A 27,144-nucleotide genomic window follows, 5' to 3' on the forward strand; every position below is an offset into this window, starting at 1 on the left:
ACTCGCTTAAAGCTCCCGTGAAAGGATTTATTTCCTTCCTCAGACTTCAGAAGTCTGGTGAAATCTTCAGAAGTGTGAGGAACAACCTTGTGCTTGAACCATCACTGACACCTGATTGAGACAAAACCGAAACAGGAGCATTCAGAAATCATTTGTTTTGAGTGACTTGACATTAGGTACCCTGCTAAATTCGGATAATCGGAGGCTGAACAGTAAGAAAGTATATTACGCCTCAGTGAGACCTGTATTGGTTGTTTGGGTGACATTCTCATCTCCGCCCCAGTTGAAAAGGAAATGAAATCAAGTGGCGGAGCTTTCATTAATCATTCAGTCAGCCCAATCCACAGAACAGTTCGGCAGATGCTCACCTATTTTTAGCTGTAGCATGTCTATCATCAAATGTGGAGTCAGAGAGAGAAACACAAACATGGCCCTGACCCATGAGCCTGCTCACATCGGGACTCCCCCTGCAATAAAATATGATGAACGGTCAGTAACTTCCTCGTCCGGCCGGCCAAATGCAACCACAGCGCTCGCTGCTCAGACGCAGGGTCCCCCCGCTGTACTCTACTGTACATATTTGGTGCATGAGCGGTCAGGAAACCCCACAAAATGACTATGTTGTATTACTGCATGAGACAATGAGACACCAGGCCTAACCATAAGCATGGGCACATGGCAGCATGGAAATAGCTTGGACGAATTCCTTTAGGTTGAGAGAATGCCTAAACACAGTCCGATACCGAGCGCAGTGAAAAATGTCTGTTTGGTTTGGTCATATAATGCTCCGGCAAAATTCCTCTCAACCTAGGTCATCGTAGCAGCAATATGGGACATTTTTAATAATTTAAACAAAAGTAGAATAAGTTAAAAAAGGGAGAAGAAAACATTTTTACGTATGAAAATGACAAAATATGTTATAAAGGTGGATGTTTCAGTAATAGAACCAAGACATTTGAATACATATGCAGCCAAATATGCAAAGCACCTAAAGCTACATTAATAAAAATGTATTATTAATGGATTAATGACTAATGTGTAATGTGAGAACTGTGTTTGCCCCATTAAATGCCTCAGACAGAGTTAATATGGAACTCATAAGCCGTTTTCAGACATGACCCGCGGGTAAAATCTGGAGAATTGGCTATTTACTTAACCATTTTTCGTCTGTCGTGTGTTAGAAGCATCATCAACCCCCCCACACATCGACTTCTTCTGGATTTGGATTCTGGATCTGTAGGAACTGCGGAGCATCTCACTCTGACATTTGCGTTCACACATGCACCTCCTCTGGAGAATATACAACGGAACTGCAGAGTTCAGTGCATGTCTGAAAGCAGCTATAGTAAAACTGGAACACATTCAGAAATCTGTAAATGGCCAGTGTTTCCCGGAAACCTGAGCAGTGGAGCGAAGGTGTGTGTGGGAGAAGGAGAGAGAAAGTTAATTTAGGGAAGATGGTCGAGTGAGTCATCAGCAGGTCAGAGGTCAAGGGTGTTAACGGAGGGTCCACAGGATGTTGACGTCACACACTGGTGGGTGGAGGGACTCTGGCAGGTTTAAATTTAGAAATTACATCACACCACCAGGACACCCCTGTCAGTTTTTCCTTGTTGTCTGTGGAGCAGACGTGCTGTGGTTTCATTCCGAAACCATTTCAGAGCTTTGTTATCTACCCATGATGTTTGGCAGGAAACTTACGGCAATTAATGAGGTACAGTTTTATGAGTGAGTCATCTAACCTTTGCATACAGAAGAGCTAAGAATAGTAAGTGTGTGGTCAGTGAAAAGTGCCACAGAAAGGACTCTTATTCATTTAACATTTCCACAAAAAACAAAAGGATTCCTCTCAGTTCTGTGGATTATGACAAGCAGCATTTCAAGGATTTATCCTGTTCAACCCCTTGATTGCTGACATGTCGCTGTGCTCAACCTGTTGCGCTACATTGTAGTAATGCGGGCTAGTGTGTGGAGAACTGTGCCTCTTGTACAATGGATTTTGATGTTTTAAAGCTCTGCTCATATGTATTTTTTAAATCAACAATGGTTCATATGTTTTATACGAAAGGTGTCATTCATAGTAACAAATCAGACAATTATCAACCAACCCCACACGACTGTTCACCCTCAGTTCTTCCTCATCTTTCTGAACACATTTTGGTTTTACGGCCTACAATTTGAATGGGTTGGTTCACTCTTATAGTTGTTGTCACATTTCCAGCTGCTAAAAAAGTTTTGATAAACCAATTGTATAACCAGTCCCGCTCTAAACAGCAAAGTTAGCAACTCGCTGAGAGCTTTTATCAAATAAAGAGGCAGATATCTCCCTCTGATGGAGGTCGAGACCAGAACAGAACGAAGCACATTTTTCACGCAGTTACACACAAAGTCAATGCAAAGACGCAAATAGGTGCAAAGACAAGAGTCATTCGCTTCAATCTTTCAAGTTGAAATATTTGAACTTGAGCGGAAAAAAAGCTTTCGTGATGTGATATCGCAAAAGCCAATCAGCATTGAGAAAGAGACTCACTTGAGACAGGTCCTGGCACCGACCTGAGCTAGCAGGTCATCAAACTGGCCACTGTTCAGCCTCAGGTGCTGCTGCTGGATGAGAAAGTGGAATTCTCTGAGCTGTGTGCACCTCTGGATGGACCCACTCAATGTCACTGGCTTGTCCAATATTTATTGTGATCACATCTTTGTGTAGATGTAATTTTCAACCAAAGATTTTTTTTGTCTTTTCTTTTGCAGATAGATTTTTTTCCGAAGGCCCTGAAAAGGTCAAGGCAAATTTTTTTTTCTCTAGTTTTACATTGAAAAAAGTCTGAAAGGTTAATTTGTGGAAACAAAATTGCTCTGTATGTTATTCTTTCTTATCCTTTTGATAATCTTGTGGCCCCTTAGACATGTCTAGGGATCTCTCTCCAGTTTAGGAGCCACAGTTTTAGATCGCTAAAACATTCTTTTGTTGACATCATGTGTCTATATTTGCTACGTTGTCGACCAAATAATAAAGAAAACACTGAAATCTCGACGGAGAGATCCCACATACTCCACCACTGTTTGTTTTGAGTCATGATAAAGCGTTGTGGGGAGAACTCCCTTTAAACGTTTGTCTTTTGGATGGCTCAGTATTTCTGTGGGTAGTGATGAACCTTCCCTGCAGCTGAGAGCAGTGGGTGTTGGTTTTGTTGACCATAGCTGACCAGGGTTTGCTGTACAAACCACAGCAAGAAGTAAGTCATCCCACATGTATTTTTATGGCTGGAATCCCCCATTAACCAGACAAGAGACTCTACACAAACATTTATGCTCAGTGTGGAGACCCAGTCGCATTATGCAATTATTTTTCTAGCTGGTAAGAAGTGCATAATGATGTTTAGATAGCTTACAATAACAGCGTCTTTGTTCAGAGGATCTTGTCCTGGTATCTGAGTCATAATGTATCACAAACACTTGACTCTCTGTTCTGTTTGATTTGCCAGAATTTCATTTAGAAATAAATAACTGCTGAACGAATGCAGACCCGAGAAAGACTATATAAAAGCTGCTTTCTTTTGAGGGAAACCCCTCTTCTCTGTGCTGTGATACAGAACTTATATCATGTCCACATGTCCCTGTAGTGCTGGAGTCCAACCTGAGGGTGGAGGCCCCCTAAGGAGTCACAAGACACATTGAAGGGGTTGCAAGATTCTTTCAGGACTAAGAAACAAGAAAAATCTAAACTTTGCAACACAAAATTGCATTTATCTTACTTTATGTTTTCATCTATGCTTTTTATGGTTACGAGGATCCATAACTCCTAAGCCGTTAAGCAAAAATCTCTATTTCACAAGATTATAGAATATTCTTCAATTATATGATTATTTCTAGAGCAAGAGATTTTCAATTGGATTTTTTGCAAAAACAAACAAACATATCCATGAGTTTGCTTGTTCAAACTCCATACCATTTCCATACTCACCAAATTCTTCTAGATTTGGACCACTTTGGCATGTTTATTACAAGATATCCAGCAAACTACCAATAGACTGCACTAGTAAGACAATACACTTGAATGAGTTTAACTCTGTTTAGAGTTTGCACAATTCCTCCTTGCACAAAGTCCAAAATAGTGTTCTCGAAAGACCAGCCGTCAGCCAATCAGCAGGATTATCACCACGTGCATTTGCCTGCAAATACACATGAGGGATTATAAATTGCTATAAAAACATTTCTAAAGGATTGTACAGCCTGGTTGGTTTCAAGGTATTTTTTATAACTTGTGTAATTTAGTCGTGGCTGTAATGTTCCTGCAGTGTACTGCAGCGTTCCAAGCATTCCTGCTGCTTGCACAGCCGGTATAAATACAGATTAGGTTTGCCACTTCCAGCTGTTCCTAAACATCTTCCTCCTTGATGTTCCTCCTCTCTCCTCCCAATGTACCGTGTCTTAATTGAAAACAGTGGCTGTGCTGACATTTGGGCTGAGCCGTGGTATTCACTGTGCAGAAGCCCGCCTTTCCTTCCTCTGCTGTCAAAAAAGTTGCTGACACCTCTGGCCTCTTGTATCCTTTCATTTACTGAGCCTTATAAGGAACACAGAGCAGGGAACATTTCTTAATACATTGTGTCATAATGTTTCCGTCACGTATGACTTTTGAGTCAGTGCGACAACACCTCCTTGGTCTCAAACCTCGGCCTTCTACTGTCAAAAATAGTCATATTGTAAACTGAAAAAAAACTAAATTAATGGCATTTTTCTGTCCTGTTATATATATTTTCAGCCCTGTTTGTTTTTTTGTTTGTAAGCAAGATTATACGAAAGAAACCGAACAGATTTCCACAAAACTTGGTGGGAGCATGGGTCATATGAGAACCCATTACATTTTTGTTGTGGATCCAGATCAGGGGCAGAGCCAAAAAGTATTTTTCAACATTTTAACCGTTTTCCCAGGGAATAATTCATGGCTCTTGGCATATGGCACATTTAGGGAATTGATATGATTGAGTGTGTGAAATTTGATTCAGCTTGATTGAATTTAGGCAGACTGCTGGGCCCTAGTGGAGGTATGAATCTGTGGATCTGTGTGTGTGCTTCAATTGTGGGAATGATAGAGTGTGAATCTTTTGTAGGTAATTTGTTTTAAAGACCTTCATGTGAAGTCGCTCTCTCATACCCTCTTGGGGAGGTGCTCAGCGTATGTTGAAAACCTCCAGTCAGGTAAATTGAGTTTACGGTCAGAATGTTTTTAAGGCAACTTTAATGAATGAGTTGAGTAATGTTTTTTGGCAATGTTACATGAAACTGTGGCAAACCACCATCTAAACCCCAGTGTAATTTTACTTGAAGCAATCCATCTGCTCCATTAAATCCAGACTAATAACACATATTTCATATCTGATGAACATGTTGGACATCCAGCTTCCTGTATTTTCTATGGAAACAGGATATTGGGGTGGGAAACAATGCAGGAAGGAATAATTCAAGAAAAGAGATAGTGTAGACATTTTGTTGGACATCACACGATCAGAGGGAATTAAATTGTATGTGTGGGACCCTGACCTCTGACCTCCCTGCTTCTGCATGTGTGTTCAAAACTTTGAATTTCCCCTTCAACTTCCTCTGTAGTATTATAATAATAATAACTCGACTTTCTGCCTGTTTTTATACAAATCTATCCGTGCAGGTTTTTAACAGATGCGGGTTTGGATCTATGATTTGTTTTGTCTGTATCACAAAGCCTGACTGAATGATTCCATTGGACAGAGAATCCAAAACAGCACCTCATTTCTTCTCAGCCCTTTTTCCGAGACCTAATACTGAAGGAGACTCTGGAAAATGGGAAAGAAACATCGCTTTTCCTTTTAGACAGAGAGGAATGTGGCACCGTGTTGATAGTTTTTGCAGGACTGGCTCGCCCGAAGCTCGGCTGCCCTTTTCCTTCTGAAGCAGGAATGTAGGTTAGTGAATTGATTAGCGCTAATAAGGCCTGTCAAGGTCCATATTACAGCACGGCCGCAGAGAAGCTGGACTGAAATAGCTCCTCTTTAGTACAGTCTGGACATGTACTTAACACAGACTTTCAGACAAACCTGTGTTTATGTGAAATGAACTGGACTGGACACAAGTAGTGGCAGTGTTCTCTTATTAAATCATATAAGTTAAGCAGCTGTAATATTAACCACCTGGGAGATTACTGAGATATTACAAGTAATTCTCCCATGAGAGCACTTTCTGTTTGAATATTGTCAAAGAATGCATAAAGGGAGATTTGTAGGTGCTGTAAGGTGAGACTGTGTGGTACATACATGTAAATGCTACATCAGCGTTTGTTCAGCAGTCAACACTTGCTTTGTGTGAATGCTTCAAATACGCGATTCCAGTGGCTCACCGACACATTGCCTGCAACTTTCTAGCTGGCTAAAAATCTAGACAAATTTGCGATTACTACAGCCAATCAGAGCACAGGACAGGCTGAAGGTCGTACAAAGAGAAACCAGACGGTAAGTCAGGGTTTCTCCTGGTGAAACCTTGTTTAGTGTGTGACCATTGGTCCAAATGTCCAAACTATCCCAAAAAAAGTGTTTTCACACTGATCTTGATCGATCCCACCTCTTTTGGTCAGAGTTTGGTCACCTGTTTCACACCTGTTACTTTGGTTCAGACTTAACTAAAAGGTCCAAAGGTCCCGACCAAAAAAAGTTGGGTGTGAAAGCCTAAATCTGTACAATCTAAAAACTAGAGTTTCAGTGACTTGCTGTAGATGGAATCACTGTTAATTACGATTATTAAATACAGCAATACATTATAGCATCATAACATTATTCACAGCTCGTTTCTTAGACTGAGTAAAACAAGATGCTGTAAATTTCCTCCTCTCCTGGTCAGTTAGCAAGCTGTGATGAGAAAGCATGTGGCTTGTGACCACTAGAAGATGCCACCGACCATCTCTGTCACCTCCCCATCAACACCTCGGTGGTGTCGGGAAGCGTTCCACCCTGGAAACTTCCATCCTCGGGAATAAGTTGTGTTTTCCAGACGTCTGTCTCCCTCATGGAAATACAGCAGGATGGAGTAATGGGAGCCAGATGAGCTGAAATTCCACAACAATAATTACCACGGCCAATTAGGCAGTTTTTACTGTGCACACTTTAACACAATGAGTATCTACTGTTAGTTGTTGTTGTGGGCGGATGTTAGTCCGAGAGGTTACCATGACAAGTCATAAATATCTATTATGGGGGCGTGTGGAGGAACTACTGCATGTGTCATGCTTGTGTCACTTTTGTAAAGTTTTGGTCTGAGGGTTTACAGTCTGGTCTGGTCGTGTCCTGTTCACTTGAAACTAATTTCCGTTTGTCCCATGTATAAATAAGAATCAGCACGTCTACATTTGTGATTTTTTTTATTTGAAAAATACTACAGCCAAGACAAAATCAAGTTTAATTCCTACTAAATAAGGGATGTCATATATAAAATATCAGAAACGGGATGATCTGTAGTAGTTCTCCAGATTAGAGGAAGGTGGGATATGTTTACACTTTTAATACCAATAGATTGTTTGTTTATTTTGTTTCAAATTTACCAAAAACCAACTTGTTGAAACTACTTTTAGTGATTTTACAACCTAATTCTCTCCACACTTAACTCCTCCCGTTTTTGGATGGGTACCATTAGTGAGCTTCCCTTGTTTCCAGCCTTTAGGCCAATGCTAAGCTAATTGGTTCCTGGCTTAAGCCTCATATGTAGTGCACAGACATAAGGTAGCAATTGTGTTGATCTTCTCATCTTACTCTTGTCTGGAAAACGAATATGATCATTTCAAAATGCTGAATTATTGCGTGTGTGTGTGTGTACGGCTTGATAACTTTCAAAAGATCCACCCATCCATCTGTTGTAAACCATTTGGTAGCATATATACGTACCTGTTGGGACACTGACTCATTCCTGGTACCATGTCACACTTCCCCTCCTGTCCAGTATTTACTGAGCTGTAAATGTTCAGAGATTTGAAACACTGCATGTCAATGTGAAAAAAAATAGCTGACCTGCAGCTGATCCGCAGTCCGTCCTGAGCTGTTGTACCCGTCGTCACAGTATAAAGTCTATCAAGGGACTTTTGTACTAGTAAATCTTTATTCCCAGCTATATACTTTATACAACTCTGTAGTGAAAGGTAACATTCCTGCCTTCATTTGAAACAACTCAAACCTTCACACACAGACACTCAAATGCAGCTGTATCCATTCCTCTCAGGTGTACGACTTCAGTCTGTGACTTAGCAGGGACGTGCATGATAAACATTACTGGTCTCCATGGGCTCACAATAATCCACAGGCAGGGTTTGATGTGGGCAGGCTGTCTATGGTCCCACTGTGGTTGGACTCTTGAAAAGGATTCTGGGTCGGGGTCCCCTGCCCTCGTCGTCTGCCCAAGCCATCGCGCCTCACGTCTTCTCCTTGATGTGGCAGATTCGAGCGGCCATAATAAAAATTGAGAGATCATAAATGCAGGATGGATGCACCATGTGTTTAGTTGGATGATGCATGTGGTCACTAGGAGAAGTTTAACTCCAACACTCAATACAAGTTTTCCTTGGATATAGTGTGTGACCCTTATATGCTTGGCTTTGTGTTTGATACTATAGTGGACTTTTACATTATTTTATTGTAATATATAAATTCAAAGTAGGCATTGATACAGTTTATATGGTTCTGTATTATCATACTCCTTCTGGAGGAGGTTATTTATCAGAAGTTGATCCTGTACTCTATTTTAGAAGTACACACTTCTAAAAAAATACATATTGTGACTATATTTAAGTCATTAATTTGATGTAGTAATTCAGTGGAATGCAAAAGAAGTTAGTTTGATTGCTATACCAACTTTAGATAAAGTGTTTGCAAGTTGCTTTGAAGCTATTATTTTGATGTGTGTATATTAGTCCACAAACCTGGGCAACATGTGGTTTGGAAACGCATGAGTCGGACTAGTTTATATAGTAGGGATGCATTTGTTTGTGAGCGATTCTGTTTCATTTGTGAGTCTAAAGGTCTTCACACTGTTGGGACCTCCAAATATTACACCAGTGGATTCAGTCCTGCTCTCACATTTGAAATTTCCACTGTGGGATGTGGAAACTTTAAGTCGACTGCAAACGTTTTTTTAGCATCGGAATGTCACGTGGAGGTGTTTTGAAGTTAGGGACGCATGATTCACCTCAGACACTGACCTGAGCGACAGTCCTGCGTGACTCACTTCCAACAAGCTTTTATGGCCCAGAAGGAGGGGAAGTCCGCGGGGGTGGATGGGCTTCCCTGAAGTATTTCCATCATGTGCCAGGCTTGGTCGTCTGGTACATTTGCCGTAAATGAAGTGGGCCTGTGTTACGAAATAAAACCTAGACTGGTGAAATCACCCACCATATAATTAGCTTTCTTAGCATGTGACTTCTTAACGTCTTTACCACACTAGATGCCTTTTACAGACTTCTGCTGGGAACAAAAGGCCGAGTGGCGCTTACGCAGCTGCAATGAAACGGAAAGCTGAAGTTTTTAACCAGAAGTTCCACATCTGACGCCTCACAGGCTCTAACGGCCACCAAGATGGTTTTTAGGGACATAATCTTGTTTTGTTAAACAATCTCATAGAGAATATGAATTACTGTCAAATAAAGACTCTTCTAAAATGGTCTCTATGTCTGAGGAAAAGGGTTCACAGTTCACAGCATTGACACAAAAAGTTCTCTTCAGCCTCTTTTCCACTGATCAAAAAACCCACAAATGCACAAACATCTGATTTGATCTGAGAGCACCTCAGAAAGTCAAACTCCTCCACTGGCAATGGGAGTAAATCGCCTTTTTTAACAAGCTTTCCTGAATAAACAAAAAACCTGCGTATACCTGCTACTTTAGGTGGAAAAGAGGTTTTACTCTGTGCCATAAAGAAAATATTGGAAACTAACAGCGAAAATAAACTATTAAAACCATAAAACTTATATTAGTAGAAAGTTAGAAAATACAAGTCACCAATGAAGACTGATAACATCAACTGAGCTAATTCTGTAAAAATTCAAGGCTCAGTCACAAAAGCCTTTGAAACTTAAAGATGTTCTGGCAAAACGATTAATGCTGCAGTCAATCAGAAGCTACAGTTTCTTAACTAAGTTACTTTAACCCTTATTAACCCCTTTATCATACAAATATGTATTTTTGAAAAACAGAGCTGGCATTATGTCCATAGCTAACAAGCTTGTTAATCCAAAGCTACCAGGTTTGTGAGCTCATAGAGCATTTTCCCCTCTTTATAACTGCTTAGTGAATAAAGTATTATCAGAGGTAAATACCACAGTACAGTCAAAATAGAAAGAAGTTTAAGCGCACGTACACAAAGGCCTTTGAATGTTTCTTTAATCTTTCCGTGATAATGCAATATCATTAAGGTGACGGTGCATTTTTGTGGTCTGAGAATCAATGGAGGAAACACCAGTGAGTGCATGTCTGCGTCTGATGGTCCCTTTTCGTCAGGGGGAACAGGATGTGGTCAGCTCTCCCCGACATGTTTAGTGGCTGCCGTCATTGCCATGCTGATGGGAATGGCTGGAAAGAACATGTCCAGACAGAGTGGGTGGCTGCAGCCCCTTCCACTCTCTCTCTCTCTCTCTCTCTCCAGCCAGACAGACAGACATACACACTGTGTTATGGCTGGCCTCTCCTCAGATACTCGCTAAACCTCAGACATCTTATCAATCATCATGTGACGCACACAGGTAATTGCTGCAAAAGGTTTGAAACTTGTGACCGGCCTCATATCGCACTACTTTTAAAAGATTATAATACAAGGATTATGATCTTGTTTGGTTGTTAACTATTAAACCAACTTAATTGCTACTAATTATAAGGTTGAATTGGGCAATAATACTGTAAAATAGACATGAAGATGAGGAGCAGTATGCTGTAAATCTCTGGAGATCTGCCATTTGCCCACTTTTCCTGGTTGGTTATCCAGCCTTGTTCAACACGCATCAAACTGAAAGTCAGCTCTTTGCTTGTTAAAAAAGAAACTAAACTGAATAGGTATAGCTGAGAAATGACCATAAATCATATCAAACAGGGAGTGATTTGTTAAAAGTCTTTAGGATTAAAAGTTAAAACTTGTCGTACGTTGCATTTCAGTCCTGAAAACGACAGAAAAGTGTCACTTTGTAAATCACTTTTCACCTCTGGCCACAGATGTTTAGTTTTGTTGGTATCATTTGAGTTGAACCATAGTTTAAAAATGCTGCACCTAGGTTCATCAGCTCATGAACAGGCCAGATGGCCATTTAAGACATTGCACAAGAACTTCTTGTTTTATGTGTCTTTATTGTCCAATTCTTACGTTTGTAATTTCCCTCCCTCCACTTAACGCTTCATACACGCGACTCTTGAAAATGGATTGCGAATCCTTGATACAGTCTCAACTCCCGTCTGTGTTCTGGCACTTGTGAAGTGATAATGGAGACAATTAAGCACACTTCATCTTGGCAGCACGTCGGCCAGGGCTGCTCTGTTAGAACCTGTCAACAGAGGCGGCGCTCACACCCTCAAGCAGCTCCATGTCTGTTAATGGCTCTGCACCAAACAAGCTGACAGCAACATTAGGATGTGTGGCCCTGTCAGTTTCAAGGAGGGTTTGGACGAACTGATTGCAGCTGCTTTGGCGTTCCCCTTGCTTCTTCTTGCGGGACAGAACTTCTCCAGGCATGATCTGGCCTTGTGCCTGAGGCGGGAACATTTTCTGTTTCTGTATTTATTAAATTGTATGCTTCACCTAGAGGTGCAATGATCACTTACATCCTCGTACATCCTCAGGCCTTTGTGAAATTGCAACATGCACAACACATTCTCAGTTTAAAACATTCCTGGAACCCAGAAATAGACCTGCATGCAAAGTTTGGATGATTATGTTTAGTATCTATATTTAAAAGTCAATAAGTCATCACAAATGTGTTGTTTATTATCGAGCATTATTGCTGTAAACCTGATTTAAAGGCCCCTTATGTAACCTGGCTTTGTTGCTGAAGAGGTATTTCCCTCTTGAGATTACATTCCACTTACAATCTAATCAGTAGATTTATCAAGGGGCGTCTGAACCGCAGAAGTTTGATATGATCTGTTGCTGTTTCATCCTCTTCACTTCTACAAACTCTAAGAAACAGCATGTTTGCGGCCAGTTGGGTTTGACTGTGATACTCCGCCTAGCTTCCCAGAGCCTCGCTGTTTGGTGTAACAAACCCAACATTCTTCCTATAGCAATTCATGCCTCTCAAAGTGGGCAGCTTTACGTTCAGTGGTATATGGCATGGAGGCCGTTTCTTTACGAGGACACAGTTCAGGACACTTCATGTACACATCCAAATCAGCTGCAGAGGAAAGACATTTTTCCACTTTTGGTTGACGTGGTGTTTACCACATGTCGGTCTCACTGTATATTTAGAACACCATGTCAAGTTCTGAATCTTCTTACTTAGTGGGACAAAATGTTCACATAAACACTTTCTGATCTTCCCTGTCCTTAAAGCAAACTTACAGCACATTTGATCCCTCATAACAACAGTTTTATCTTAACAATGTATTCAATTTGAGATGTGAAAGGAATTGCATGTTGTGACAAACCTAAAGAGTACCTGGCTGTGTAGCACCTCCACAAAGCTTTACACAGATTCTCATTGTTGTAGTTTTACGGACCAACTAACTCTGTGTCCGTATGCGAGTCAGCTCAAAGTGTGTTCACTGGCTGCAGTGGCGTCTCTATCCATCCATAAAGGGAAGGTATTTCTGTACGTTGAACATTTGTGGGCGGAGTTCGTATAATAAACAGGATTTAGGACACAAAAACAAAATGATACACACTGGACACAAGGCGTCATTCTCTCCACTCTCTTTGGCGTCACTTGTAGACACAGGAGACAGTTGCCATAGTGATTGTGTTTACATTATATTCCTGCTGCCTTGAAATTGCACATAAAATCTACAAATGTGATTTCAACCGAAAATGTAACTAAACTGTATATTTAACCTTGCACTTCCTTGATTGTGGCCCAGGGATTGCAGCTTTTCTACTTTTGCAATCAGCGTCGCACAGTTTGTATTGTTTGGAATGCTAGTTGGTTGCCAAGAAAGCAAATACAAACACCATCACCACCCCCAGGTATAGAAAGACTGAGGTTAGCACACTGGCTAATAATATGCTGTTGTCCTTCTCTGCAGGTTACAACTCCTTCCTACCCTGTGGTGGTCAAGATGGGGCACGCCTACGCTGGCATGGGAAAGGTGAGTAAATGAATATACACAGACAGTAGTCCTTAATCCCAGACTATAAAAGTAACCTTAGCATTGAGCATAACTCAAACTCCATTACCTGAAACAACAGGGTTTGGGGTGAGGGTGCATTTGAAATTAAATATACTGCATATCAGGTTTTTCTTTCATTCATATCATAAGCCTGGAAGATGCTAGAGAACGTCAAACCGATAGCGAAAAGGCATCTGCATCGCATTTAACAAAAAGCTTTTGAAAACAAGCTCACAAATTCAGATTCCCAATGCTCACAGATTACTGCATCACACTCAAGCCCTTTTGCCGCATGACCTACGGGTAAAATCCGGAGAATAGGCTACGGAGTTTACCCGTAGTTTTCCCTTCACACATGCACAACACAGCGGGAGGCTCTCTGCACAGACGCTTTCACAACAGCATCAAATCCTCCGCATTATTCAGACGAGAGGTGGAGAAGCCGGGCGCAGCAGGCAGAGACAGGAAGTGACGTATTAACTGTCAAGATCAGCACCCCGACATCATCGTCAGCTCTTATCACCTCAAACTCTCTTGACATCTTCGTCTGTGTCTTCTATGTGTATGTAGCTGTGTTTTTCACTGGGAGTTATTTGTTTTCTTTTAGCTTTTTTAAATTTTTGCGTTATAATAGCGTCATCAACCCCCCCACTCACTCGCAATGAATCCAGCGGGGGATCCCCTGCTGTGTTCACACATCGACTTCTCCTGGTTTTTTACAGACTTTATACGAGGAGGCCAGGAGGATAAAGTCTGCAGAAACTATGGAGGTTCTCACTCGGACATTTGCGTTCACACATGCACCTCCTCCGGTGAAAATGGAGGAGCTGCGGAGTCCAGTGCATGTCTGAGAGCAGCATCAGATTAGTTTAGTTTCCAGTCATGGAAATCAAACACGTGATACCATCATACCAACTGCCTTGACAAGTCTGAGGTTTAAAGAGGAGGCAAGAGACCAGAAAGAGCTGGTCTGTCCTAGTTTCTGCAGATCGGTGCTGTCTGTCTCTGATCTTTAAAATCAGTCATGATGGTCCAATCACAGCTATGATCAGATGAGTGAGTTCTGTGTTCTTGGGCTTTACTCTCACTGAGCAGATATCTGAGGTGCAAAGGCAGAGGAGCACACTGATCAGGTCGGAGTACACGGCAGCAGCAGTTTGACTGTTTCATGCACTAGTCTGACCGACAAACAAATGCTACTAACAACACTTTGCTAGATGGAAATAACTGTAGACTGATGATTACATAATGATCAATGAACAGTAGGGTTGGGTACCGAGATCCAGTTACGATAAAGTCAATACCTACCGGACATAATAACAACACTGGTTTCGTTGCCTCATTTCAGTGCCAGAAATAGTTACCTGCTAAACAACAGATTCATCACCACACGTGCCTAGTTAACAAAACACTTAACTCTGATGGCAACACACTCTCTACATGGCTGTGGCTGTATTTCACGTGAAAGGTTTCTGACACCGTGCCGTGAAGCAAATGTCCGAGCAGCAGCTTGTAGAGCTGGTGGTGGTATGCACCTTGTCGTTTGCAATCCACCAGGAAATCGAGAGAAGAGGAAGGAGGGGACGAAGCACCTGGTCACATTTGAAATCACCTCACCTCAGACACGTCAAACACGTCAGCCAGCGGTGTGAGCGTCCCTGGCCACCACCGGGGAGACGATTGATGACGAGTTTGGAGCTGGAGTATCATGTTGTACTAAGCACTGAAACTGTTATTCAGTGTTAAATAATTGTATTTAGGTTAGGTTATATTTATCATGTGATTTTGTTACAGTACATGAATTGTTCAGAGTTTTGCACTTCTATTTTTATATTCAAATTAATTCCACTTTAATATGTTAAATTTTAACTTGCAATTTGCCTGAGCAATAAAAAAGCCACTCTTATCGTAGACTTATCGTTTAAAACGTATCGTTAAACTTATCCTTAAAGACCAAACCGCACCTAAAATGGATTTAGATTGATTTGAGGACATGGTTACACAGTCAGTTAAAACAAGGTTATTCTGTTAAACACGAGTCTCTTTCACCCACCAGTCATTTGAATTCACAGGGCAAGGCACTTCCTATATGTCTCTTTACCCTCGTCTGCCTGGACGGGCTTGGTTTCCTGTTCGGGAGCCAGACATGCTATAGAATTTCCCATAAGACTTGAGGGGAACTTGGCTGACTCTTGTAGAGCAGGACCTCATTTAACCCCTCAGACCTCACAGAGCCCTGAGAACAGACACAAATATGTGGGACTTGGGCCATTGCTGTTCTGTTTGCTTTTGACAGAAACCTGTAAAGCATCTGCAAGTGGAGCACAGACGGTGAATTAGCATGCCACATTTAGCAATACCACCAATTAGCAATACCACATTTACTTGACCAAACACTAATTATATATATTTCCTATAATAACACCAAACCAACCATAGATTAAAGTGGTTACATGTGGCACTTAAGATCATTACTACATTCATTTTGAACCATTGCCGTTACAACTGTGCAGATAAATGAGGAAACTGTGATATGCATAATTACATTTTGCACCGAATCAAATATGATGAATTTCTGAACAGGTAGAGGGCAGTGTTCTTCAAAAGCTTATTTACTTTCAACAATTTTATTGTTGAAAGAACTCCAGATGTTCTCCTGATGTTCTGCAGGGGTTGTATGTGAGAACCCAAATATCAGAGTCACTTGCTCCACACAGTTTCTGACCCCTAGCAACATGTGCGTGTGAGCCCATGTGAGAATACAGCAGGAAAACATCCGGAGAATTCACAGCGAGCAAGAGGCTGTGTAATCTTCATACTTCATCACCTGTAGTGACATGATATCCCTCATGTCAACTTAAGGGATAAAAGTTTGTTACGTTCACTTCCTTAGGTCATTAACAAAAAGCTAAAAACAACACTAATATGATGTTTTATTATTAATTGGACATAAATATGTTAGAATATTCATATCCTAATGGGGTGTATGTATTATATAAATGAGGCTTCTCAATGGGTCTCTTTCATTTGACAGATATAACTGACATAACAGTAGCAGAAAGATTTCCACCCAGTTTCATGACGTCTTTTAAGACCATTCAGGCTTTGTATTCCTGCTGGTACGTCATTGAGTCTGGACACTGACCAGTGTGAAATGAGTTTTTCCACCAGAGGCAGTTCTTCATCTTCATGCCAGTGTGTCACCTTCTTTACCTTTTTACTTTCTGTTTGCATCACTACGGTTTGTTTAGTCTCTCAAAGGAATTGCGTCATACTCTGGATGGGTTCGTAATGCGTGCAGCTCAGTGCTGGACCTGCTGCTAACTATCAGGTTCTACCTCTGGAGCCATGATGTGAACTGTGTGTCACTTCTCTTCATTCAGTTGGTGATGACGGTAAACAAGCAACGTTCAGTGCTTACCCTCAATGTTTCACTCTGTCTGTTAGCAACACTCAATATTAAAAGAGTTACCTGAGTACACACATTTGAAATAACCATCGAATACATAGGTAGACATATCTACATGTCATTTATAAAGTCATACAATGATACACAAACATTTAAACAGAATGCTCTTTGGTTCAAAATAACAACAAACTAACACACTGTCAACAGAAATAAGCCACATGGACAGTAAACACAACATTTAAGGGACACCATGTCACTTTTCAAACTTTCAAACTTTTACATATGAAACATTGAATTTAAAGTATTAAGTTTGCTGCACACTAGAGGATAACAGGACAATTTTAGACCCGATTTGCCCCTTCCGACAATCGTGGGGCTGTTCCCGACTCGGTGCCGATTATCTGCCCCAATAATCTTGAAGTGTGGGGGGGTTTACAAAAAAATCTTAATGCTACCGATTAAGTCGAAGCCTCACCGATCGCAAACATTGTGATGTCTGCTATAATTGGCTCAGACAGAAACCTGCATTAGCGAGAGAGAGTGAGGGAGCGAGCTACTGGGAAGTGTCACCAACCAGATGTTGCGTACTTGTACAGCTGTGACTAAAAACAACAACACATTTCCAACTCACCTCCAGCTCGCAGTGCAAACTGTATTTGTATGCCTTTTTTAAGCCATGACTGCATCCATTTTTTTGGGGGGGGGGGGGTCTCTGAAAAACTAAGTCCTCCTCCATGTTTCTCTTTCCTCTGAAGTCACATTTAATCACTCTGACGTCCATATTCCCTCCAATATAACGTCAGAGTGTGTACTTGAAAAGAAATGTGTTTTAACTCCACCAAGAGGGTTATGTTTATTATGTTTTCACCCCTGCGCTGGGTGGTTCTTCAGCAGGATTACACAAAAACTACAGACTGCGGACTGCTATCTGACTTTATCGTCTTCAAAAAGTAAAGATATTGGCTAGTCTGCCTCCTGACCTCATTTGAGAGACTAATGGATTCAGTTTCATTAGAACAGCTTCATATGTGGGTTTCAACAAGCATATTAATGTTATTACCCATCAAAGTGGCAACATTGTTTATTGGACCACAGGAACCATCAAAGTAGCCCGCCCATCTTTTAAGCATTTAAAACTACTTTTTATGGTTTTGGTACCATTCTCTTGCTCAGTTTTTGCTTTATTAGTTTTCCTACCGTCGGTTCTCTTGTTCGTTTTTTGGTGAAGGTTGCATCATTTTTAAAAGCCCCTTGAGATTCTTTGTTCCACCCAAACAATTTGTATTTCTTTTTCAGTGGTTATTTTGGGGTTTTTTTATGTGTGAGAGTGCACTAAACCTTAAACCTCATAAACAGGGCATGAACACTGTTTTCGTGGAGCTCACAAATTGACACATGAAGATGAAAGTCGAGATCTGTGCTTTTCATCCCTCGTCTACAAAATCAGATATTGGTGTAGACATAACTTATAGAATATTAGCATCTAAGTCTACGTTTTTTTAGGATTAAGTACAGAGGATGTCGCACCTTGTTAAGCCCTCTGAGAGAAATTGTAATTTGTGAAATTTTAGTGAATTTGATTGATAGATGACATCAGATTCCGGCCGTTTGAATGTTAGGTGATGCGTGGGGACCGTAGTAAGCGGATATGAAATAAGCTGGGTCTCAATTCAGCGGCCGCATCCGGACTAGCCGTCGCCCTTTTAACATGTGTACAGTTGAGTACTTACATTTAAAAATATATGCTCCTGACGTTTTCACCTTGCTTTTTGCCGCCATTACCTCTTTGAGAAACACTTTGTCACTAAGGGGAATGAATCGTAGGAAATGATAGGCCGGGAACAATCCACCCGGTGGAGGCTTCGTTGCTCAGGGATGGAGGGACACATTTGTTGGCTGCATTTGGGGGAGCCTTAAAATTGGGACAGCCTAGTCGTGCCACTATTTCGCAGTTGGTCTACGGCGAAGGATGCAGCCCTTGAATCGGGACACAGCTAGAGAGTCACTTATTCACTTTCCGTCCTATGTTACGATGACATATCTCATTGTTACTTCATTATGTAAAAGTTAAAGTGTAAAGCACCACCGAGTTTGATGTAAAAGCCGTGTTTATCCTGATGCGTTGCTACTGCGTCATTTCCCCTCATTAGTTGCCACCCTAATCACTTAATAGAGGTGAAGTGATGTAGTTCAAAGCTGCCCTCTGCAATGTTTCCATCCAGGGAGCGTTCATTATCCCGTCTCTGTACAAAGTGTTAAATTCCTGTGGGATTCTAAGCAGCTGCTGCCAGCTTTGACGACTCGCTTTGTAATTAGCCGCTCACCAACAAGTGTTTTCTCTCCCGCAGATCAAAGTTGAAAACCAACAGGACTTCCAGGACATCACCAGTGTGGTGGCTCTGGCCGGGACCTACGTCACCACCGAGCCCTACGTCCTGTCCAAATACGACATCCGCATCCAGAAGATCGGTAACAACTACAAGGCGTACATGTAAGACGTTTTACACCACTCGCATCGTACACTGTGGAGGGTTCAACCAGGTCATATGGTGACTCATACCATTAAACAGCTGCCTGTAAAGCTGATGTATCTTAAGAAATTGTGTTTTCGAATTCTCATTTGAAGCCACAAGAACTGACTCACTACAAAGAAGAAATCGTACATTGTGTAGATTAGACAAGTAATTCCAATAGTAAAGAGGCTGGCGTTTCATGTGTCATTTTCACATTCCCCAACAGTTCCCAGGCCATCAGATAGCACCATCCCCAGAGAACTAACGTGTTACTAAGGGTCAATTCTCCTCTAAAACTGGTATTTCATTATATTTATACCATTTGCTCCTGAAGTGGGTACTGCGACACCTTGGGGTGCTTTAAGTATGAGCCAATGGTTCCATCAAATGTTTTACTGTACATTTTTATAGTTATACAATAAAGTTAGGTGTGTCATAACCCGGCTCATTGGTCAGGATAAAATCGGGAAAGGACGCATGCCAGAGATGCCACACACAACCAGACTACCGCAGGCCCTCACAGGTGACATTTACACTAAGAAGCCTACATTTTAATATTACGTTTTTTGAACATGAAGAAACAAGCTGTAAAGTTTGTAATTACTTTCATAAAAACATAAAAACACCAGTATAGTAAATGTGATCTGTATGGGTTTTTTTTCCCCCCCTCTTTATTCGAGAGTGTGGTCCTTAAGTGTGAGAGCAGCACTTATTGATTTCATGTTCAGATTGTGTAAGGCTCTCACTCAAAACCCTGTGCTCACACTCAAATATAACCTGCTTGTGCTTCCTGCCCTCCAGCTTCAGCTCTTCTCACACTCACTCTGCTTCTGTGCGCGCGAGAAACGTCTGCTCTCGGATTCTTCTTCTGCTTTTTGTGCTTTTTTGTACATCAAGTCTGTCAAAATTTCCCAACCAATAGAATCGTTACCTGGAAAATCATATTAGCCGCCACAATGTATGTAGATTTTTATGTGTTGTTAAGAATAAATGGAAATGTATGCAGTTTACAGACATCAGAGGCCAGCATCCATCAGTCAGTATCAACACAAATTGACTTTGTAAAAAAGTTATGTTCAGTAATCTGCTTTTATTATGATGTATGCATGTCTTTCACAGAGTGCTGCTTTATTTCCAGGCAGTTCTCAGGCCCACTCCCTCTTCAAACCCTCACACCCATCTGGAAGCTAGAGACCATTTTCTGTAAACTTAGTCGAGCATATAGAAACACAGAATATGAGTCAACACCCTCTTAACTTTCAAGTCTCTGCATCTAAGAAATGATTTGACCAAAAACAGAGAGTTAAACAGAGCAGCCAAGCCTTATCTCATCTCGTTTCCCCCGGTCTCACCATGAAAGCATTTGAAATGACTCTGACACACACGGCGTAGGTGGGGATGGTAATTATCATCGCTGATTGTTTCTCCCATGGGCTTTGTCATTCAGCCCGTTGTGGGTGACTGACTCTTGGTGGAGCATTGCCTCTTTCCTGATGGTTCTGTTTGATCTGCAGGAGAACGTCCATTTCTGGCAACTGGAAGGCGAACACAGGGTCGGCCATGTTGGAACAGATCGCTATGACTGACCGGTGAGCAGTGACTCAGTGATGTGATGGGAATATGTAGACCTGTCTACTGTATATTTTATACCTTCAAAGACATCTAGCTTTTATTCAGTAACACTGACAATGCTAAGACAGAGTATATATTCTCGGAATATTACGACTTTATTGTCAACTACAACTTTATTCACAAAATATTCAGACTTTATTCTTATGATATTACTTAATTCTCATTTTTAATTTTATTCTTGTCATATTACGACTTTATTCTCATTTACAACTTAATTCTCTTAATATTATGACTTTTTTCTTCTGATATTACTAATTAATTCTTAATTCCAACTTTATTGTCATTTTCAACCGATTTCTCGTAATAACATTATTCAGGAAATCTGTGAATTTTGTCTTTACTGTGGCCCTAATACTCTGTTATTCAATGCGTTTGTCCTGCAAAACGTCTTTTATTAGGTTTATTAGAGAATTAAAGCTTATTTGTATCTGTGAGTCCTGTGAGGTCCAGCCCCTCCTTCATGGTATCTCCACAGAATATTCGATTTAATGACGGGCTTATCGGTTATTTGTGTCACTGTGTTCCAGATATCGCTTGTGGGTGGACTCCTGTGCTGAGATGTTTGGTGGCCTAGATATCTGTGCAGTGAAGGCTGTCCACGGAAAAGACGGCAACGACTATATCATCGAGGTCAGTCTGTTTTCAGCATAACCCCCAACCCAAGTCTGAGGCCTGACGATGATGATTTAAAGAGACAGTCCGCAGGAAAAAGGGGCTGCAAACTTGCTATGAGAATATACTATGCACCGGGTGTGCATTTGAAAACTTGAAATCTCCTCTGATTAAACTCTTCATATCATGGTGAAAGTCAACCGGGAAGGGTGTAGCAAGACTTGATCATCGGAGCCTTGAGAGAATGATTCGTCTGTAGACCAAACACAGGCAGCACAATGAAAACAACATTAGGAGTCAACAGCTGACTCACGGTGTCTGCTATCACCGCCTGTTTATTTCAGGCCTCTGGTTAAGTTTGACATTCGACTTGTTGTTTGAAGTTTTTAGACAAATAAAATTGCAGTGGCACAACCTGATACAACTAATTAGGCCTGGCTCTTTGTTTAGGGTTTGGGAACAATTCAGTTCCCTCTACAGCCACACATGCCAGATGTATGCTTTCAGTGGTCTGTATCATCACATGATAAAGAGGTGTCGCTCATACTAGTGAACCAACAGGGAGTTATCATCCAGCTCTGTGGTTCCTCTGACCTTTAGGGAGCTTTTAGCCTCTATGCAGATAAATGGGCTTATGTGTCTCTTCTACAGTGGATCTTGAGTTGAAAGCTGCCCGACTCAGTCCTGTTTCATGTTGACAGTTAATATAATGACTGTATCATGTGAAAGGTGTTGTTCAAACTAAGAAATGTATCTTTCTGCATCTTTCATCTCGTTGTTCAGCCCACAATTTCACTGTTTTGGTTCGGTCATGGGGTGACATGGTGGGACAGTGGTTAGATGCTATCGCCTCACCAAAAGAAGGTTCTTGGTTCGATCCCTTCTGTGTGGAGTTTGTATGATTGAGGTTGAGTTGACTGGAGACTCTAAAATGACCATGAATAGTTGTTTGTCTTGGTATATCATCCTGGTGACCTGTCCTGGAAGTACCCTACCGCTCCACCAAAATCAGCCAGTTTTGATCTGTATCTGCTGGTGTGCTCGTATTGACGTGATGATGTGTCGCTGTTGTGTTTACAGCTTGTTTTTGATGCAGCTAAGTGGCAAAAAACTGTTAATATAGGTTTGGTTTTAACATGGGGGTTATATCTGTATTTTTTAAGCTGTTTTGTAACGAAGCAGACAAACATTATTTCATCCGTCTTTGGTTGTGAACATATCCATCAGAAAGAAGTACAAAATGTTCCTTTTAGAGGTGCTGCTTCAACAATCATACAGGAAGAAAAACATAATGGTAAAAAGCAGTCGGCAATCTCTACACCTGCAGGAGACTGAAATAGCCGAGAACGCAACACTGCAACAAAACAGCTGAGTTTAGACTGAGGGGCACGACTTGTTCCTCTCAAATGTAAGAGCTCTCACTCTGCTATCTCTGCTGTCGTCACTTTCTCCACTGGCACATTAAAAAAAAACTGCTCATGCACAATCAGTCACGCTGCGGGGGGGGGGTCTTTGCGAAACAGGAAATCAGTAAGTGGCTTGGGCGTAGATGCAGCAGTAGAATACCAGGGACAAAAGTGCAGAAATAGATAGTTAGATACATAAATAAATGAAAAAGTAAATACAGTTTTCACTGTAAAAGGCCATTTCTGTATTTCCTCATTTATTTATTTATCTCTGTATTTTCTACTTTTAGTTATTTATTTATTTCTACATTTATTTATTTCCGCATTTATTCTTTTATTTACTTCTGTATTTCACTCCTTTGTCGTCACAAAGGAGTGACTGATGATTCACCATGTAAGAGGAAGATATGTAGGGGAATTTATCTTTAAGGGTTATAAGCAGGGGATGAACTGTATTATCTACAGTCAGTTTTGTTTTCACATTGGACTCCTGTGTCCTCAGATCTCAGGGAACAGCCTGGGCGTCTCACATGCCCATTTTTAGGCTGAGAACATGACATCACACTTCCTTCTATCTCTGCACTGGGTGAGGTCAGTGGTAGGAAAATATCTCCCCCCCTAGTTTTTTTTTTAAACTCAAACTATCTCAGGAAATATCTACCAGCTCCCCAGAGACGTGTTGTCTTAGCACTGGACTGTTTGGACAGAGAGACCAGTGACACAGTCGAGTAACAATGTTCCCTGGCGAGCCACTTCCTCCTGCTCGTCCACTCTATCTCGCCGTCTCTCTCTCCAATTCTTCGGCACGATGGAATTTAATTAACCGCAACAAGGATGAGCCGTTGGTCCATCACAGTGAGAATTCTTGTTGTTGTTTCAGACAAAGACATCAGCCATGACACCTCTCCCTAATGAAAAGTAATGAGCTGCTCACTGGCACTTCAACAGTTTACAATCTCAAGCTTTATGAGTAGAGACTGTGTCCAGAGGAGGAGGACGTGACCTGATCTCCCACAACATCAGGACACAGGAAGCACAGAGTCAGACCTAATGTCAACTGACATGACAGTATTACACAACATGACAATTTGACATGTGACAATAGAAAATCGAGATGACATGGCTAAAAATAACAGTGCAACACGACTCAGTGATACAATTACACATCAAATACAACTGACGTAGTGGGGATGGTTGTTTGTTCCTGAATGTTGGCCCTGTGATTGACTGACAACCTGTCTAGCGTCTGCCCCGCCTCTCACCCAATGTCATCAGCTGGGATTGGCTCCAGCAACCCTCAGGGAATAGATGGATGGATTAGAATACTGACATGACTTCATGCAACATAACATTATGAGGCAATTTAACTACACAACAATGGCAAGATACAGGATTGTCATCAAATTGAGTTTCATGTCCACATGGGATGAATTCTCATTTCTTTTTTAATCCCTTCACTTTGTATAAAGTCCTGTCATTAGGTCAAACTCAATTAAAGCAACATTTATTTCCTCAGATTTACTGTATTTAAGTACAATAGCTTGGTCCCAGCACTTGAGTTTTCCATTTAAATTCAGTTTAGTATACTTTTCGTCCACATTTCAGAGCAAACTGTACAATAAATTCATTACCCAAAGGAATAAAACATTCCAATAGGGGATATCCTATCACATTTATTTACTGTACATTTTGCTAATTCTTAACTTCTACTGAACTACAATTCAGCACAATTTTTACTTGTAACAGAGTATTTTATTTAACAATATTGATATTTTGAGTGAAGTAAACAATGTTTTTGTTAGAGTAAACAATAAAAAACACATCACAGCTATAGTCACATGACAGGATTGGAAATAGTGACGTTCTGACACTTAACAGGGTGGAAAGTGATAAATGAACATGCATTTTAGTGGCATGTATTTGACTCAGCAAAAAGTGACAACACTGACGAATAAACCACAACTAATCTGACAAGAAATGATGGTTTTGAGACAGCGGTCATGACATGACATATCATTAATAACACATTTATTGGACAATGTTTGAAAGACACTGAGACAGAGTGGTGAAACAAGATACAGGGTTTAAGGATCCACAGCTGAATCATATAAACTCAGATACTGGTTTAAACATTTAATGGATCATAAAAACCATGAAGCTGGCGAGAGGGAGTAGCACCAGCGCCGCTATCTTAAAGCTTGAGCTGTTTTCCCAGGGAAACGTCACCCCCCCCTGCCCATCCCTGCACCATAATTTTCAATGAGCACATTTCACATGTTGTGCTGTCTGAACCCTCCTATACAGTGGGGTACATTGTCCAGACAGAACACTGTGCAGCTCAATAAAAGTGCAGAATAACACCTCTCTGTTCCACTGCTGAAAAGGCCAATAGCAGCTCCAGTCTCCTGCAGGATGACTCTGTTTCCCAATAAATCAGCAGGGTGGATCCCGACCCTGCTTGCCACCACACACCATTTGAAGTGGAGCCTGGCGGTCGGTCCCCTGTGGTAATGACTCAACTGGCCAAAACGCTGTGCCACGCCCTACCTCGCCGCCAATCCTAGCCAAGAAGGTGGCTACACGCAGAAAAGGAAGGGCTTTAAAGGGTTCTCTGGTACGTGGTAGGGCCATATGAACCCAGTGTGTGAGATCTCAAACTGATCTGCAACACTCTTACATAAAAACCCAGGATTTGGAAAAATCTACTTTACATTCTCAGGGCAAGAAATAATCAGGTCTCATTGAACATTTCCTTATGAAACATGATGATTTAACACCAGGAGACCTCATAGAGTCGGGTGGAGGATGGCTTTGCTCGGTCATGTTTGAACAAAGCTATTGATGCTACACTGTAATATACAATCTAATTTTACTCGTAAGTGCTACTTCTAATCAAGCATTCACTGAGCTCCACTTCCCTTCGTGACTGTGTCTATACCTGTCGAGCTTCGTGCTCCTAGCGGGACGTATCCAGTGAGTTCACAGGACCACGCTGACAGATTTAAGATTCAAATTCTTCAAAAAAACAATTCAGACAGATGCAGACAGAAGCAGATTTCCTTTATCGTTGTAATAGTCCATTTTGCAGACTAATAAGATAAATGCTGGCAGATTTTTTCTGCTGTATCTATGTAGACGACTTAATCATAAGCTAAGATAAACTTAATTAGTTGTTTATATTTTCCGGAAGTGGATTTAACATTTAGCATTACAAGGTAGCAAGAAGTTAGCGGGGCATGCTAACATTTGCGGTTAGAACTGGTTTTGGAAACTCAAAAAAAAACAAGCTGTGCTGATTGTAGCTCATACTACAGTGTCATGCACTGTCTCATGCATTGTGACATCCGATAAGCTGTGATTGGACAGTAGCTGATTGGGGAATTCATGTGGCAAACCGGTGATTGGGTGGTTCTACAGCTGATCAAATGAAGTAGTGAAAGAAACGTTGTTTTGATCCAGCTTCTTGTAAAAATGTACTGTATTTAGATTGTTTTCAAATTGTCAAGGTCTTAGAGTTTTAGTCGGACAAAGCAAGACATCTGAGGAAGTCACCTTTGGCTCTTAGAGCTTCCAATGGGTGTTTCCCACATTATTGTTCAGTCATCAGTTGAACGATTATTAAAATGACAAATTGTTGCAGCCCAGGTTGTTCTGCATGATCCTAAAATATTCCCACTGGTGTTTAACATGCCGAGGCCCAAGAACAGCAGCTGCTATATGGAAACATTCAAGGGTGAAACATTATAAACTACAGGCCTCTGGCTCTGCATTATAAGCATGTACTGTACATCAGAAGTGTCTTGTGCCATCAAAGGTCACATAATTTAATTTGAATGACACCACAAGCACCTTTGCAAATCAGGGTTGAATTGCCTTTTGAGAGACAAATAAAGTGCTTTCAATTTAATAAAACTGATGCCACTAATAAAAACAGCTGCAGAGAGGGAGAAGCACATTGAGTGAGCTGGCACAGTGTTTGTTTGGAATGGGAGCTCTGCACACTCTCTGCAGCGCAATGTGGCTCTGCTTGGTGTACACTGTCTACGAGGGGATCAGCACATGCATGCATGCCCTGCGCTTTGTTTACAGCCTGTGGCTGGGGCGCGGTGCAGCAGCCTCATCCAACATCTCCAGGCATCTGCACCCAAACCAGCAGTACCAGCAGCCACACTCCGCTGCTCCTGTTTGTTTTGGTCTTCAGGGAGGAGGGCGGCGGGGCTCAGGGCCTCGTGTACTCTGTGGTTCTGCAGTACACG

The 27,144-nt window shown here is 41.3% G+C and overlaps 1 protein-coding gene across 1 annotated transcript in view; it reads left to right on the forward strand.

Moving 5' to 3' along the window:
- LOC117757480 (synapsin-3-like) overlaps positions 1-27,144 on the forward strand; it is a 100,362-nt gene that overhangs the window by 67,691 nt on the left and 5,527 nt on the right. The window contains exons 7-10 of the mRNA XM_034578674.1: positions 13,233-13,295; positions 19,074-19,216; positions 20,753-20,827; positions 21,398-21,500. Of these exons, the coding sequence (XP_034434565.1) occupies positions 13,233-13,295; positions 19,074-19,216; positions 20,753-20,827; positions 21,398-21,500 (384 nt within the window). The remainder of the gene's footprint in view (positions 1-13,232; positions 13,296-19,073; positions 19,217-20,752; positions 20,828-21,397; positions 21,501-27,144) is intronic.

Source organism: Hippoglossus hippoglossus, chromosome 23, assembly GCF_009819705.1.
Source record: "Hippoglossus hippoglossus isolate fHipHip1 chromosome 23, fHipHip1.pri, whole genome shotgun sequence".
NCBI lineage: Eukaryota > Metazoa > Chordata > Actinopteri > Pleuronectiformes > Pleuronectidae > Hippoglossus > Hippoglossus hippoglossus.